The 18,327-nt window shown below is 45.4% G+C and overlaps 1 protein-coding gene across 1 annotated transcript in view; it reads right to left on the reverse strand.

Annotated features, from left to right (window-relative positions):
* GFM1 (G elongation factor mitochondrial 1) overlaps positions 1 to 18,327 on the reverse strand; it is a 70,376-nt gene that overhangs the window by 48,061 nt on the left and 3,988 nt on the right. The window contains exons 4-8 of the mRNA XM_006123452.5: positions 17,320 to 17,524; positions 16,261 to 16,377; positions 14,639 to 14,789; positions 7,393 to 7,547; positions 2,018 to 2,102 (exon numbers count right to left, since the gene is read on the reverse strand). Coding sequence (XP_006123514.3) covers positions 2,018 to 2,102; positions 7,393 to 7,547; positions 14,639 to 14,789; positions 16,261 to 16,377; positions 17,320 to 17,524 — 713 coding nt within the window. The remainder of the gene's footprint in view (positions 1 to 2,017; positions 2,103 to 7,392; positions 7,548 to 14,638; positions 14,790 to 16,260; positions 16,378 to 17,319; positions 17,525 to 18,327) is intronic.

Below are 18,327 nucleotides of genomic sequence, written 5' to 3' on the forward strand. Positions count from 1 at the left end.
GACCATTAATTTGTATTCATTAGTTTGAAATTAAACATAAAAAAGAACGTAATCTACATTATTAAAACAGTCAAACCTTCTCTCAACTCTAGAGTAGAATTTGGCATATCTTGACAAGTTTCCTGGCTTTCTAATTCACCAGTCCACAAGTTTGCCCACTAAGATGTATGCCACAGTATCCTAGCAATCCAGAAGGTCATACAAAGGTCTCTGTCACTAAGCTATAGTTTTCTCTTTATATATTAAAATATTTTTCTTGTGGGAGGACAAGAATGATGTCATCATGCCACTCTACGTCCTGCCTGCCTCCTTCCTCTCGTCTCTCCTTCCCCAACCACCAGCTCGAGCTCAACCTCGCTGCTTCCCCATGCCACCTGGAATTGCTATTTTAAACAAAGCTCCTACTCCCCTTCCTCCTCCCTCCAGGGCTTTCAACACCAAGAAACATGGCACAGTAGCTGGCAGATTCCAGATTGCAGCTGTGACAACGCAAGGGTGGGGGGGCATACGGAGCTCAGGACAGCAGCCCAAGGACAGTGCCAGGACCGGGGCTCCAGCCAGGCTTGTGTGTCATCAGGCTTTAGGAGAGCCAGAGCACAGTGCCTGACTGCCCAGATCCAGCTGCTCTCATGGAGACTCACCCCCTCCCCAGAGGCTGCACTTACCGCAGCTGCCAGAGTACCCCTGAGCCACCCAGGGGAGCCGCTGCACCAACCTGTCTGCTCCTTCCCTTCTGTTCCCAGCAGGCACACAAGTGGCCCTGGGCTCTGCAGGCAGGGCTGGGGCAGTGAGCAGTGCAGCGGGAACTGCAGCGGGATAGGTTGGGGCAGTGGCCCCCCACACTGTTGCTTTTTCCACTTCAGCAGACCTCAGTGCCCCATGTGGGACAGACAGGAACCCATGCATCTCTCCAGCTGCTGGGGTCAGAGCTGTGGCCACGGATGGGAGTAGCGGGAAGGGGGGAGGGACACTGCCTTGCGGGGCAGAGAGAAAGGGGCCCCAGCTGGCATAGTAGTGGAGGGAAAAGGGGTCCAGGCTGGTGCAGCCAAGTAGGGAGAAGAGAGGCCTAGGCTGGTGGGAAGGGCAAGGGGGAGAAGGGATCTGGGCTGGTGCGACTGCAGCCCAGCCCAGCCCTCCATGGGCTTATCTCCCACAAGAGGGGGGTTGGTGAGTGCAGGGAGCAGGAAGCACAGCCCCCTAGTAATTTAAAATTTTCATTTTAAACCTTATTTTCTCTCTTGCACATGCACAACTCCTTTCCCAGTTTTTCACAGGAATATAACATTTTCCTCCGAAAATGTCTGTGATAAATCTTGAAATCAAAGCAACGCTCATGAAATGAAAAGCTGGTTTAAAATCAGTTCCCAGAATTCAGTACCTACTGAGTGTTAAGAGTTAAATTATTCTGCTAGCCACACAGAGTACAAGTGGTGCCTTATGCAGGGTGCCAAATATTGTAATAATTAGAAATAGCATTTAAGGTCTACCTCATACAGAATAGAAGAATTTGTATCCGTCAGTCCCTTTGGTTTACATTGCTCTATTCTCTACCCAGGTCACAAATAATGATTGTGGGTACAATATATCTTTAAGGTGATTAATAGAAGCTATGTTCAATGTTCTATGCCAGCCAACTGGGATCAGATTTTGGCAGCATGAAAAAAATAAATGAAAAACTCAAACAATTGAAGCAGGTCAACTGGCTAAGGTACTGAGTATCTTTCTGCTAGAAATCCTTAGCTCAACTACATCATGAATATAATAAAGTAGTAACAACTGCGTCATATGCACAAATAGATATATTTACCAGAAATCTTTTAAACAAAACTCTAGTATGTTTCATTCACAAAATCAATTACAATCCCTGCGTAAGATATTTCTTAGGATTAATGATAGAGTACCATAAATGCCAGATAAGCCTCACTTAATCCAGCAATTCTCCAGTAAATGCCCTGTGCTTCAATTGTTTTTGCTTAATTATACGTTTCTCTCAAATGAAAAAGAAACAATAACCCACCTCCAATTTGAAAGCCAGACCTACAAAAGGCTTGGAGTCATCTCTGACTGAGCCCAGGAGCAGCTTGGTTTTTTCCTCAGAGTCCCTTTAAAAAAAAAGAGTGCGAGGGAGTTTAAGTGATGAGAATACACAGCAGTTTCTTTTCACTGTGTGCTCAAATCCTGCTAGGTGCTGGAGTGTCCTACACTTCCACTGAAGTTGTCTGGGGGCTGCATAGTGCTGCACAGCAGCCCTAGTAAGCTTTGTACACCTTGCAGGACCAGGCCTTCCATCCACATGTCATGTTCTTCATACACATGCAGCAGAGAAGCATACTATAAACGTCAACACAGGGAGCATTCATGAGCACAGAACTGAGAGGAAAAGCACATGACCACCTCAACTATTCAACCTGTCAGTAGCAATAAGTACAAGTAAGTGTACAAGAATGGGTTAGCTTAGCTGTTGCACCATCTGCTACCTCAATTCAGTCTCTTTGGATTTGGTCTTGCAATTGTGGAATCAAAGTACAGGTTGGACCTCCCTAGTCCAGCACCAGTCCCAAATGAGAATTTGCAGGACAAGGGAAGGTCTCCTGCCACCAGATCATCACCGGATGCAGGCAGGCTGCCCCAGCAGGCACCCTGTCCCACCCTCCTGCTCTCCCAAACTGGCTGGGCTCCTTGCCCAGCAGCTGCCGGCTCTCTGGGCATCACAAGCTCCAGCTCCTACCACAGGGCTCCGGCCCTGCTTGCTGTAGGCTGCCACGGGGCTCCAGCCTGACCTATGCTCCCAGGAGGCTGCTGTGGGGATCTGGCCTCTCACTGTCAAAGGGCTGCAACAGGGCATCAGCCCCGCTTTCCCATGCGCTGCTGCAGGGCTCCAGCTCTGTGTCAACACAGGCTGCAGGAAGACTCTGGCCAAGGGGCTCCACCCCCAGACCTGAGAGGTTTCCAACTGAGCTGCCCACCTTGTTTTCCCAAGCCCCAACTGGTCCTCCTTCCCTTAGGTTCCTGTGCTCTAGTCCAGGAGCATTGGTAGTCCAGCCAGACTACAGAAATTGCCTGACCAGGGAATGATAGTTTTCGGAGGTACAGCCTGCAGGGTTCCCTCTAAGCTGTGTGCCTGCATTTGCAGAGCCACGAAGCAGCACTCACCTGCTATCCTGCTGTACTTGCAGCCCAGAAGGTGAATGGTGATGGTGGCATGGTGGGTTCTGGCAGGGCCACGTGGTAGGCACCTGCCCCCATTTGCTCTGGCTGGAGCTGGGGCACAGTGAGGGTGTCCCTACTAGGGCAGCCTAACTGCTGAGCCGCGTAGCGGGGTGCTTCCCCCATTTGCTCTGACTGTAGCTGCTCCCCCACACTTCCCTAAGCCATAAACTCTGTGAAACATGGTATCTGGATCAAAAGTTTAACTAGATAGGGTATTATTGTAAAAATAAATTTACATTTATATTTTGCAAGGAGGCTCTACATCTTAAATATGTGATCAGTATACATCCTTTAGAATAATAATTTGAGTGTTATGCTCTAGACCTCATTGATACGACCCATATCTTGTGTTCTGGCCTTGCAATTTATTAACCCAAGATGGATCACTGACACACACAGTGGAAGCAGCAGAGCAACATGTTTGTTGTACCCGTGTATCTGTAGCATTCAACATAATGGGGTCCTAGTGAGGGAACTGGCAAATAATAATAATATATCCATTATTATATTATATTCAATATATACAAATAAATATAAACTGAGGTTCTATAGAAGATATACATTCATGAGTTGCATTTTCATGTTATTTTCTGCTATTTGATATATGTAAAGGCAGGGGCTGAATGTCCAATCTATGTTTTTCCTAGTTCAATTTATTTTTAGATAAAATGCATTATGCATTTTGTTTGCTTGCTTTTCTTTTCTTTCAGGCTGGGGAAGTACTGTAGTTTTTTTTAATGAAGCTGCTCCTGGACCGGGGCCAGGGTACTAAAAATAGTACCCAGCTCCAGCCCCAGGTACAAGCAGCAGCCACCCGCCATGCTGCCCCACCCTGGCATCAGGGGGATAGAGGCAGTTGAGGGGTGCAGGTGTCAGGAAGGCAGAAGGTGAGGAAAGGGGCAAGGGGAGGATTAAGGCGAAAGTGGGAGTGAGGAGAGGAAAGGACTTGTGCTGAGGGGAGAGGAGGGAGCCAAGGCAGGAAAAGAAAGGGGAAGGCACCAAGGGACAGGATGGAGGGAGGACAGACAAATGCCAGGGGGCCAAGAGAGACAGTGAGGGGAAAGGGCCGGAAAGGATAGGGGAGGGGCAATGGGAACAAGAGGAGAGGGGAGGAGTGGGTGCCAGGAGAAGAGAGGTTGAAAGGAGGGTAGGCATGAGGAAGGCAGGGGATGGAGCAAGTCACGTGTGAAGGCACAGAGGGGTGTGAGGAGAACTCGGACAGAAGGTGGTGAGGGGGTGGGCACCAGGAAAGTAAGAGGGCAAGGGGGGCAGGTGTTGAGAGGGCAGGGGCACTGAAAGAAGGGGGAGGCACCAGGAGAGTGCTGGGGACAAAGGAAGGTGTGGGTGCAAAAAGGATTGTGGGGGTGAAGCAGAAGGGTAGACAGAGAAGGGAACATAGGGGAGGGATGGACACCAGAGGACAAGGAGAGAGGCAGGGCAGGTGGGTAGAGGAAGATGTTAGGAGAGGAGATGGGACAGCTACAGATGATCAGAGTGGTGTTAGAGGAGGGGTTGGCACAGGGAGGAAGGGCGGGTGCAAGGGTCAGAGAGGATGGGTAGGGGGCCTGGTCCCAGGAGGGCTGAGGGGAGTGAGAAGGGCAGGAGCCAGGACAGCAGAGGACGGTGAGCAGTGGGGAGCAGCAGCAGGTACCAGGGGACAAGATGGGGCGAGGGGAGATGGGAGACATGGCAGCAGAGGGGAAAAGGGAAAGGTTTATAAGATATTTATAAAATATTTGTTAATATTTTAATGACACACATCCGAACAAGCACACATGTCCTCAATACTGGTATATGAAACAAAACTCACTCTGCTCAGGGATGAAAAATGTAGAGGGAACACTGACAACCTGTATTATAAAAAAATTCCAACCTGGATTGGGATGTTAAAATGAGTTTAACTAAGGAAATGTATAACTGTTGAAAATTTTAGCATTTACACAATGCGGGGAATAGGGGTAGCAATAGCAGTAGGGGGCATGTAGCTCCCCCGGAGCCCGTGTGCGCAGGGAGCCATCTTTTAAACTAGTTCCCTGCACACAGATGCCAAAAGGGCGGAGAGAACCTGCAGTAGCAATTGCTCTCCCCACTCAGAAGTAACAATGATAGGTCACACAAGAAACTTTACCTAACCTTTCTAACACAAGGATGGTCACGACAGGGTACGGGAGTAAGTAGGGGTGAGAAGCTGTGTTCCCTGTAAGCTGAGTGCTTGAGTGGCTGGCCACCCAGGAGAGATTCAAATACTGTCCAACTGATTAGCAGAGTGCCCACAGCCAGCAGCATGCATTCCACTGGTGATGCACATAGACACATGCTTCAGCACACAAAATTTATTCCACACATGGCTAGGGGTGGGCAATAATTTTTAAAGGGGGGCTACTTTACAAATATCTGAAGTGGCCCCAGACCACCCCAAAAGGGCTAAGGCCCCAAGCAAAGGGGCCAGGAGACTTCTTGTGCTCCCTTACCCACAAACCCTGATTGGCCTAGGGGTGGGGGAGTGTGTGAAGTATTTGCCCCCCATCTCCTAGAGAGACTCGCCAGCTGTCTTGAACAGCTGGTGGTTCCCTCCAGGCACCACATGCCCCTAATGGTGGGAGGAGACTTCGCTTACTCCCTCTGCCCCCAGGCCAAGCAGGAGCATGTGAAGTCCTTGCTCCCCACTCCCACCCTGCCAGGGGTGCATGGCAGCTAGAGAGAACTGTCAGATGTTTTAAAACAGCTAGCAGTTCCCTTTGGTACTGCATGTCCCTGGCGGGGGGAGCACACAAAGTCTCTTGCCCTGGCCCCCACCCTGCCAGGGGCTCGTGGTGGCTAGAGGGAATTGCCAGCTGTTTTTAACCAGCTGGAGGTTCCCCACAGTGCCACACACCCCTGTCTGGGAGAGGAGACTTTGAGCACTCTCCCATTTCCAGGTCTCAAATGGCCTGGGAGTGGGGGAGTGACAGGGTGGCTGCAGGCCAGATCAATGGTCTTGGTGGGTTGGATTCAGCCTGCGAGAGACTGTCTTCTCCCGTCCACACCCCCCGTATTAGAGGGAACATGAGGAGTCAACTGAAAAATACTGGTGTTCAGGGGCGGGAGGAGACAACACCTACTGGTATTAATTTCTAGGTATAGAGGTTTTAGACCTGACCAGATCACTACATATATGTCAGTTTTAATATTTAAGAGGAAGAGAAATAATGTTATACTACAGGCAGTCCCCGGGTTACGTACAAGATAGGGACTATAGGTTTGTTCTTAAGTTGAATTTGTATGTAAGTCAGAACTGGCTCCAGATTCAGCTGCTGCCACTGAAACTGACCAGGGGCTGACTACAGGAAGCAGGAGGCAGAGTTGCTCTGCCCCCAGCTTCCTGGAATCAGCCTGATCAGTTTTAACAGCTGCTGAATCTGGAGCCTGGGACAGAACAGCTGGGGCGCTGCCCGGTAGGTTCCCACAGGACCAACCCGGCAGCACCCCAGCTGCTCTACCCGAGGCGTCCCGCAACAAAAGGCTGGTCTGCTGGGGATGGGGGGGGGCGCACTAGCTGCGCCCCCTCTCCCCCCAGCAGACCAGGGAGACCCAAGCAAAGCCGCACAGGCGGAGGGACCCCGCTGCCCGTGCGGCTTTGCTCCTGTCTCCCTGGGGTGCTGGGCTTTGCTGGACCCCCCCAGCAGACCAGGGGGACAGGAGCAAAGCTGCCCAGGCGGCGGGGGTCCCGCTGCCTGGGCGGCTTTGCTCCCAGGCAAACGAGCAAAGCCACCCAGACAGCGGCTTTGCTCGGGTGTCCCTGGTCTGCTGAGGGGGGGAGGGGGTCCAGTGGCTTTGCTGGACCCCCCCAGCAGACCAGGGAGAAGCTTTTCTCACCCCGTAGGACACGGGCGGCGACCCGCTGCCCGTGAGTTCCGGGGCGAGAAAAGCCCTGTTCGTAAGTGTGGATCCGACATAAGTCGGATCCGCGTAAGTCGGGGACTGCCTGTACAGGTGAAAAGAATGCCCCATTGATGGAGGGATCTGTCATCTTTTAATTACCTAAAGACTCAGGTAAGCCTTCTACACCACACTACTATAAATGCTCTCTCTTTATAGTGACTGAAGAACATGCATTTTGTTAAAATTTCCTGCTCCATTATGAACCTGCACTTCAAATCCAGAATAATTCTGTCTCCCCACCCTCTTCCCTCTGGCACTTACTCCTTGTTGAGAATAGCATAGTTCTGGACTTCAGATGGATTTGGGAGATAGTCTAAGACAGCATCCAGAAGGGGCTGCACTCCTTTGTTCTTCAAAGCACTTCCCACAAGTACAGGTGTGAAGGACCTTTTCAATGTTGCTCTTCTGATTGCAAGCTAGAAAAACATTTATGAATAACTTCTAATTTTTTGGCAACTGCAATATTATACACAGAACAAAAAGCAGCCACTTTTAACACTGTAGTAGTTCAGAATGCTAGCTTTGAAGGGCAAGGATTATATGTTTAATTATGCCTTGCAAAGTGCCAAGCAAATGGTTTAACAAGAACAAAAAATGATAAACATACATAAACAGACAGGGTTGGACTGGAAGCATAGTTACAGCATTAACACAATATGTAGCAGATGAACAGCATTGAAATAAAAAGGATAGTACTCAGTGCTCCCACCTCAATATTCCCTTTTCCCCTATCGACCTTAAGAACTCCCCCACACGCAAACTAGGGGGATAACTCTCTCTTTCTTCCCCCACAAATAGAGTAACAGTTTTTATCATCATATAGTGGAAGTCACAAGGCTAGCAGAATGAAACCACCACCATATGGTATGCTGATAGCTTAGAACAGTATCAATACAAATAAATATTCAAACATCCAGTAGCCCCAACATAAGTTTGTGAAGATAGACTTGATTTGAAATATTCTAACTGTTCACCTTTCAAGTGAAAGTCAAACTGACATCTGAACTTTAGTTTAAAAACAGAGATTTTCCTTCAAATGAACTGTGCTGTAGTTATAGGCAACAAATTTCCCAGTTGGTGGATAGCAGGTCAAACACTTTACAATGGAACAATCATGTTTCTTCCAATGAAATCCAAATAGCTGATTGTTTTTTGTTGTTTTAAAAAGCAGACAGTGTAAGAAACACACTGTTTCACTTCATATTACTCAACTGTTACATAGAACAATGTGAGCCTTAACAAGTATTTACCAATATTGTGATGAATTTATTTTAAACACGCTCAACATAATACTTTTTTATGTTGTGATTTTGAAAAGCAAAGAGACAAATGTTTCATCATTCATTCAAGACTTATAGGGATGTGAATGGAAAATTTTATATTTATTCCACTAATCCACGTTAAAACAAGACATGATAACAAATGCTGAATTCTGCTTTAAGGTTTCTCCTGGGTTAGCCCCATATGAGCTGCCAGATGCTTTATTTGTCTGCTCATCCACAGAAACAGCACCTCGCAATTCCCAATGGTGAATCACCATTCCCAGCCAATGGGAGCTGGAGAAAGTGGTGTCCTGATCCACAACGCTTCCCACAGTTCCCACTGGCAGGAAATAGCCATCCACAGACAACAGGAGATTGTAGCAGCCAGGCAGTGAGTGATTTCTGGGTTCTACAGAATAGGGCTGAGGAGTACAACAAGGTGCCAAACTGTTTTCCAATCCAATGAGAATTTGACAAATTCAGGAAGCGTTCCTGTTCTAAATTAGGACAAAGTGAAAAAATTAGATCTGAAGTTGAGGCTTGAGGTTCAAGCTCTCTTAAACGTAGGGTTTGGAGTCAATTTGCACTGAGGTCAGGCCTAACCATGAGGAATTACAGATACACATAGCATGTCCATGTAATCAGAACTTTTATAAAATATCCTAAAAGTCAAACTACTAGCAAAAAAGGACTGTTGATACCTATATTAAATACAGTAAAACTCCAATAGCCCGGCATTCAACTGTTCGGCAGTCCTGATACTCCGGCATCAAAATGCCAAGCGCTCCTGGCCAGCTGATTAAAAAGCCTGCGGCTTAGCACATGTGCTGGCTGTAACCAGGCGGAGCATAAGGATGGGGGATGAGAAGAGAGTGGGATCATGTTACAGCATTGAGAAGAGCATTTTGCTTCAGTGAAGAGGAAAGGGGAGGGGAGGGGGAGAAGGATCAGGTTACAGCATGGAGGAGAGAGACAAGAAGAGGAAAGGGGAGGAGAGAGGGAGGAAGATTGTATCCTGGCCAATCAGCTGTACCAGACCTCCTGATTCTCCGGCAAATCTGATAATCTGGCTACACCTAGGTCCAAAAGGTGCCGGATTATCGGAAGTCTACTGTAATAACTTTGTCTTTTCCATTAGTACAAACTGTTAACAATTCACCCTGTAGCTTCTTTTAAGCTCTCTTAATTGAAAGATATTTTGAAATAGCAAGGTGGTTCATAAGGAAGACACTGGAAAAACTTAAAGAAAATCTTGATCGATGCTTTTTAAATATCCGAAGATATACCAAAAATGCACAAAAATACAAGATTCCATTGTCATTTTTTCTGCTTAACTAGTCATCCAGCATGTCACTTGGAAACCCTTACTTATGCTTAGTATTCCTATTTTGCTAGCCTAACAAGACACTGGAAATGCATAGCTCCATTCAATTCTCATCACAGATAATGTTTTTAGACACATAGAAGTAATTTTATTTCTTTTTTGTGAAGATTATTTTCACTCCATTAAGGAGCTGGGGCACGTCATACAGAATTCCTCATAAATAATATTTTCGTGGCACAGAACCAGGTATGTGTTTAAGCACTTAATCCTTAATGAACATCATTCACTAAATACTCTTACCTTCAGGATTGATAGCCAACATGTTTTCCAAGAAAAAATATTTTAAACAAGAACTTGGCTGCCTGCCACTGAAAGAAAATCTATCTTCAGGGACAAATTAGTATAAATAAACCTGCCTCTGCTCTGCCACAGCTATTTCATAACTAATTTGCTTTCAGGAGAGGGGATAAGAGCAACACAACTCTGAATAGACAAATTTACTTTTGTAACAAACTGTCTTCCCAAGCATCCCACTGGGTACTACCAATAACAAATTCTCCTTAGAATCACTACTCCTCTACAGCAATTCACAACAGGAACAAAAGAGCACACTGACTACTGCAGCACTTCCTCCTCTGGCTCAAAGAGCTTTGCAGTTCTTTAAGGCCACTATTAAGATAGTAATTCAGCAGACAGGGTGCTTTATGACATCTCATCAAATAAAGCACACTGGACCAGATTTTCAAATGTGCAGAACATCCAGAATTCCCACTCGAGTCAGTGGGAGCAACCGCTACCCAGTGCCTCTGAAAATTCAAGCCTTTTATCATCATGACAAATTCTTTAATAGCACCTTGAGGTATAAGCTTTCTGAATGCTCCTGAGCAAGAGGATAGCAAGATTCATCAACAACTCACTGTGGAGCCAAAACCAATATTCTTTCAATTCCAACCTGCATTACACACATAAAAGGATTAAACAAATCACTTACTCAGATCAAAAGGTATCAGCCCAGAGTGTACAAAAAAATGTACATTGGAACACTCATTGCATCTCTAATTCTTGAGTGACTACTGTGCCTCCATAATACACCATTAATAGCAGGAGACTGCTTCCTATGGCAATGTAAGAACACAAATAGAACAGGAAACAATTGCAAAATGGCAATTGTGTATTGACTCCCTTAGTATCAGAGTAAAGAGATGAAAAAGGTACTTTTAAATCTAAAACTAATTTGTAAAGTTATGATTTCCATAATCAAGTATGAGTTGAATTCAGTCTAGCCTCAGTGGGCTCAATTCAGTGAAATGGTGCCCACTTATCCCATCCAGGCATGGATTTGACCAATTCCTCGAGATAGTGAAAATACATTCAAAAACTTTAGTTGAAAAAGAAACACCATAACAAAAATACATAGCGACTGCCACCTTCATCCACTCCCACAGCCTTATAGCAATCCCCTTTCGAGCAGCATCCCTGGAAGAAAATCACAGCAAATGTAACAGTTAAGTTTAAAAAAAAAATCAGTCTACCAAGTATGGCGCCCTGCCCCCAAAATCCTACAGAATCTGTCACCGCTTTGTTTGCCACATTGAACAGTCTCCTGCAGCAGTGTCTATTTGCAACACATTAATAGCTATTAGTGCCCTCTACTGGAAAATTACTGCTTAAATCAGAGGTGGGGAACCTAAGGCTAGATTTGTCTGGGCTTGCCTGGATCAGGTCCCTGAGCATTGGGCTCCCACCCAAGCACTGGGGAGCCTGTGCTGGTGGTTCAGCCCCCTCTCTCCCATTCCCATCGGGCTGGAGCACACAAAATCTACTAGCCTAGGACCCCCAAGTTTCTAGTATGCGAGGGAAATGTGGGGAGTGTCTTTCTCCTTCTCAGCCAAGGGCCACGTCAGTGCTCCCTTGTGTGTGGCTCCTGACTGATTTTTTGGTGGGCCAATGGCTCCTGACCCAAAAAAGATTCCCTACCCCTGGCTTAAATTAACATCCCTTGTTAAAAGCAAAGTCAAAACAAAGGCATTGGACAAAGGCATGACAAAGACAAATCAAGTAGGGATGTCAATGGTTAACCAATAAGCATCACCCTTACTGAGTGACGCTTACCAGATATCAAGCAACCCAGTCCAGCCCAAGCAGCCACCCATGGTGCAGTGCGGCAGGCCTGACAAGCTGTGGAGCAGCCGCCACCCGGCTGGAGCAGCCCCAACCTGGGCCTCATGCCAGGCCCCATTTAAGTGGTGAACCAGTTAAACATTATGTTTAACCAGGTAACTGAATAAATGGGATTTTACATCTCTAAAATGAAGTATAATGCCCGAAATCCAAAGAGGTTATTTTACCCCATGCTGTCACTGGATCCAAATAACTTAGCAAATGTTTTATATCTGAAACTGATGGTACATGCTTGTGTGTACCATCATACCTACAAGGTATGCTACTGATCAACAATTTAACAGCGCCAAACTGGGACTTTTAGCTTGCAGAGATCTGTGGGAGGCTTGTGGTCCCTAAAAACTGTGCTCATACAAGTCAAAGACAAGCCTGACATAAGGTCCCCAATAAAAGTGAATTTGCTTTATCCCTGAAATGGGTAGAACACAAGCAGCCATAATACATTTGTGCCAGCATCATCCAGGCAACATCTCTCAAGCCTGGAGGTAGCAGGTAGAAGAGATGGAAGAAAAGTTTCAGGAGAGCAATTCAGTTTTCATGCCCATTTCATGCTATAAAAGGCTACAAAGAGGGAGGCAGGTCTGTGGAGCCAACATGCGTTGGGGAAGCCTGTTTGAAAGCTGGCTGAATTAGCTCTAACCTGCCCCCTCACCCTTTGCGCTGCTGCCTCTCTATCAGAAGTAGCAGTGTAGGGGTGGGGGAAGTGGATCCAGTGCTGTGGGGAGCCAGCTTAAAAGCTGGTTCCCCCAGTACCAGCTCTGCGGTGCCACCAGCCCTCCACCCCATGCTGCTGCCTCTGCTACCACTTAGTAGGGGGGGACTAAGTGAGGGAGGCTGCCACGAAGCAGCTACTGCCCGTGGCAGCCTGAGGTCACCATGGACAGGGGCTGGTCTGCAGTAGCAGACCTGGTCTGCAGGGGAGGCCAAGAATCCCGTAGACAGAGGCTGCTCCACCTCCCATGGAGCTCAGACGTCCCGCAGACAGGAGCTGCTGCTGCGGACCAGCCTCTGTCTGCAGTGGGCCCGGGCTGCCACAGAGGCTACTTTGTGGCAGCCTTGCCTGCATGCCCCTCCCTCTGAACCAACCTCTGTCCACAGGAAGCTTGATCCCCCATGGACAGGGGCTGCTGCCTCTATTAGAGGCAGCAGCGCAGGGCAGCAGGCAGCTGGTCTGTGTGGGAAGCTGGTTTTTAAATTGGCTCCCCTTGCAGACTGGCTCCCACCTACAACCCCACGCTGTTTCCTGCTGATTGAGAGGCAGCAGTGTGGGGTGGTAGAGGGCTCCCCGGGAGAGGGGTCAGGTGTTCACTGGCTGCCGACTCCACTGCCAGGGTCTATCGAATAGTTGTGTTACTTCTAAGATTTCATGTGGTTACACAACTATTCAATTACACTACATCCAACATCCCTACAAGGAACACAATGTTGACCCAGCTTGATCTTGCTCAGTTTGTAATATTTTACAGGTTCACACTCCAAGAAGATATGGACCCATAGAGTCCCCTTGAGGTTATTCTAAGAAAGGAGGCATATTATGTACTGTTGTTTACATACTCGCACCTTATTAATGTTCACATTGGGCACGGTCATATTAGCTCGAAATTTAGAATAGAAAAAAATGAAAATTTTCTAACATTGCAGTTGATAATTTGCGATAATTTAGTAATTTATTTGCCAAATTATACACTTTTACTAAGTCAATAATCACCACCAGACTCTCAAATTTATTGCTATCCTCTGACTTTCTTCCATTTCTAGATGTGGTCTCACCATCTTTCTTCATCACAGTGCTGCACTGTTGTTCTGTTCTTTTCTAAATTTCACAATTTTCTTCATTCTTTTTTAAACTATATTTTGACTTAAATTAATACTCTCCAGAAACTCCAGGTAATGTCAGGATTCCCCTATTTTGTCTTGTTCTTACTACACTGGAGTCTGCAGCATGAGGTCAATACAAGTAGGAAATGAGGCAATGTTCTCAAAAGTTTAAGCACAAATCCTTGAAGGCTATATTCTATTCCCAGGGAAATTCTCCACAACTGCAATAGAAAATGTCCCTCTTGGAGATTCCCTTTGCGCCTCTGCAGATTTTTTGGGGGGAGGGGGGCGGGGGGGAGAAAGCAATGACAATCTGCACCAGTACTCACTCCTCCCCACTGGATCAGCAGCTCAGATGTGTGTTTGGGTTATGGGGGGGTGGGAGAGAAGAGATCTGTCATCATGCAGTGTGGATGCAGGTCAGATCAAGAGACCTGAGTCATAAGGTCTATATAGTGCCGTATGGCTGTGTTAGCACAGCTGTGAGACCCGGGTTCAGCAACTGCAAAGACAGGTTTACAATACAGTGTTGAAATTCAAGCACCAGGCTTGGAAAAACAGACTCCTTAAGCCTGACTCCCACAGGCCTGGACTTAGTGTGAAATGTGGGCATACCTACAGAGGTTATTACAGTTCATGCCCTTTTGGCAGTGTCAGTCCAGTTCCGTGTCCTCATTGCAATATCCACCAACACATCTGGCAGCCTTGCTAACCAACTGAGCTGATGTAGAGAGTGAACATGGCTCTCACCTAATGGAGATGGTGTATCTAGGTCAGGGCAAACTTACAGGGTAATGGTGGCCCTGAGAGCACACTTAGGGTGATATAACAAACTGTAATAATATTTATGCACATGCAACCCTTAGGAGGATTTAACAATTCTCACAATAAATAAATGTATGTTCTAAAACATATCATTTACCTTTAAATCAGTAATTGTAGGAATCTTCTCTTCCAGGAACATCTCTCCAAGTTGCTCATCTGAGTTAGCAACACATTCAATCAGTTCCTGATGTCTTTCTGTAGCCTCTGCTCTAAATTCAGCTGGAATTTCATCATATGTAATGATTTCTCTGCAAAGGAATAGACAACATGATCAGTGGATCACCAAGTGAGTGGAGCTTTCAACAATGCGGTTAGCATAGTGGCCATAAAATGCTGAGCTAGTTCAAAAGTCTCATCATCTAGGGGTAATAAAGCTACTGAAGTCTATCAATATTGCATCTCCAACTCTACAGCAGAGGAACTTCAACAGCTCATGTGGGGGCTTTGCAATTCACCAAAGCACCCTAAACATCAGCCTCTATTCCCCTTTAACATTAGTTTATTCTAAGAGTTACATGCCAAACAGGCATGACTGGGTCTCATTTTTGAGCAGATCTCCTACTCTTTAGGTTGGATGCAACCAGCCTGGCCACTAGAGCGGATCTTAAACATTTGTGATTACATGGTATTTTGTCAAGATATTCTGTTTTGTTAAAGCCCAAATATTTTGCAAAGACATACTGGTTTTAACAAAGTTCTTACTGGAAATATTGAGAAAGAATCTTTCATGCTCTCTAGCCTAGTGAATAGGGCACTTGCCTGTGATGTGCTTCAAGTCACTTCTCTGCCTAATTCAGAGTGATGTTGGATGAAAAGCTCTACTTTGAATCAGGCAGAGCAGGGTCTTCCCATATCCTGGACCAGTGGGCTATCCTAACCATTGGGCTACAGAGACATACACAAACACATTCTTCTTCCCAAATCAAAAAGCTAAGGTTTTCATCTGAAAAATGACATGTCAACCAAGTTTTGGTTTAGTGAAAGCTCCTGTTTTGATTACAGTAGGGAACAAAATTTTCAAAACTTCCCCACAAAACAGAACTGATGTCCACCGACAGCTATAACGTTAAACTCCTTTGATTCATGCCAGATCAAGTTGCTGGCAGCTATAACTGTACCCTGAACTGACCCTACAGGCATCTCAATAGGTTTTGAATAGAGATACAAAGTTAGGGGCCTTACCCCTCATTAAATTATGAACAGATGGTTATTTTATTCACAATCAACATGAAGTGGGACTGGGATCCATGGCTATCTACTCCACCCCCATGAAAGACACTGAATGAAATTCTGGTCCACTCAAGTCAATGGGAGTCTTGCTGCTGTGTTGAATAGGGATAGGATTTCACCCAGGAAGCTCAACCAAATGGCAATAGGAATAAAAATCTTGCTCAGGATTTCTGCCAGATACGTGATCTAACCCCATGGTGTCTTTCCACCTTGTCTGCAACCACAGGGACTTTTGCAATATCTATATCCTTAGTGCACAACAGTGCTGTTTTATCTTCTGACTCACATTCCAGTGGCCAAAGAGATGCAATTACTAAAGCTGTAAAACCAAACATGGACCTCCCATGGAAGTCACTAACTGCTTCTCTCACTACCAAGAGATTTTTTGTACATCTTTCTTTTGGCAACAAGAATAATTTTCCACTCAGTTTCAGCATTCACCAAATAGGGAGCAGCCTCAGCAAATAAGAAATACCTCTAACCACTTACCCAAAGTCACCATGAAAGTATATAGCTCTTTGCTCTATGAGATCAATGACCCCCCTGAAGTTTCCCTCCAGGCCAATGGGAATCTGGATGAAGGCTGCATTGTGATTTAATTTGGATCTGAAAAGTTTGAAAATAGAAATCAGTTCTTAGGACAAGCCAAAGCAACATTTTAACCTACGTATCTAATCCTAGGTCCTTGAATAATGTTTCTGGGACCAATAACCTACACTCTCCTTGCTCAAGGACAAAGCCTCAGGTCATAGAATCAGAGCTCTAGTGAAACTGAAATGTTGACAGAACAACAAAGGTTTGCTTTTGCCTGTGTTAGTTTGTTTTCAATAGTAATTTTAATCCAGGGATTACTTCTCCTTCATACTGGCTCTTAATACATTTAAAAGGCAGAACTGAGGCAGGGTTAGCTCCTGAGGTTGCTTATCAACTAATCAACTAGTCAATGGAAAATCCATGAACTAATTGATCAGTTGATTAAACTAAATTTAACATCCCTGCTTTGGAGCCAGCTTGTTTGTGTATTACAAATTGAATCTATGCAGAGTTGGAGAACAGAAAAGGATGGAGGAAAGAAGGGAGTGCGTGCATGACATACAAGGCTTAAGTTGACCACTTTCCCCACCTTTAGGTTCCTACCCCTTCTCTCTGTGATACCTGGAGCAACACACTGCAGCACTATTATCTTAGCACAAAGGGAGTCTTATTATTAAACCTTTATAAATGACTCCATAAACAGCTCCATTGTCAAAACGAGTGCAAATGATCCACAGAAACAATTCAGCGGCCATGAAACTGGCTTCCTTTCAGGAAATAGAAGTTTCATAACCTAGGCTGACACTGACAGCTGTTTTCACAGGAAAGTAATATTGGTACCAGCTTGTAGTGACATTAAAGAAAAGTTACTTCTATTACCTTGCTACCACCTGCTGTAACCTGAAGCCATGCATTGTTCTCTGTTACCTCAGACCACACACACTGAGCAGGATCATTAACATTTACTCAGAACATCAAGGAACTGCACTGCAAACAAGCTAAACCATTAGTTACCTTAGTTGTTCCACAGCTCTAGTTGGACTTGAGCCCATTCTGTCCAGTTTATTAATAAATGTTAAACATGGGACGTTGTAACGCTTCATTTGTCTGTTCACAGTCATCGTTTGGCACTGGACTCCTCCAACAGCACAAAGCACGAGGATAGCTCCATCAAGAACTCTTAATGCTCGTTCCACTTCAATTGTGAAGTCCACATGCCCTGAATAAGAACAATAATTTGTGTGTGATGGTTAAGCAGCAGCAGTGAATTATAGACTACTAGGAAGTTTTTTCTTCTATATTCACATGAGTAAGTCTTTAGCTATGTCAAGACACTGTCAAGTCAAATTTTGTCCAAAAATTGGGTTTTGAAAAAATAAATTATTCTGAGAATTGGTTTTAAAGGAATTCCACTGGAAAACATTTTGATTTTATCAGACAGAAATACCCACACAGTGATTACAACTCAAATACTACATTAAACTAGTGCAAAAATGACAGAAGGGGAAACAGACTACTGTATAAACAAAAGTGAAACAGACAACCACTCCTGACTGCGATGACTAATATCATCTCATTGTTTTCTTGTGTTCCCTATGTCCCTTTGTATTAAGGACGTTAGCATATAGTCGTTTATACGATTAACCAATAAGCTTGGTCTTATCTGTTAATCCTAAAGACTACATACACCTTTCCCCCTTCCTCTCCCCACAGAGCAACCTGCCTCTCCCCAGCGTGTAAATGTGTAACTGCTGAGTAGGGATGTTAGCAAACTTTGTTTTTTGGTAAACATGTAACTGCTGTCTCTTGCCCAACACTTACATTGTAAGCTGTTGGGAAAGAGATTGTCTTTCTGTTCTGTATTTGTACAGTACCTAGCACAGTGCATCCTGGTCCAAGACTAGAGCTCCTGGGTGCTTTATTAATGCTAATATAATGAGTTTTTCACAGACTAAGATTACAGAAATGCAAAATAAAAACATCAGTAAAGAGTGAAACACAGATCTGGTAATTAAAATGCTT

Source organism: Pelodiscus sinensis, chromosome 10 (genome assembly GCF_052426305.1).
Source record: "Pelodiscus sinensis isolate ZL-2025 chromosome 10, ASM5242630v1, whole genome shotgun sequence".
NCBI lineage: Eukaryota > Metazoa > Chordata > Testudines > Trionychidae > Pelodiscus > Pelodiscus sinensis.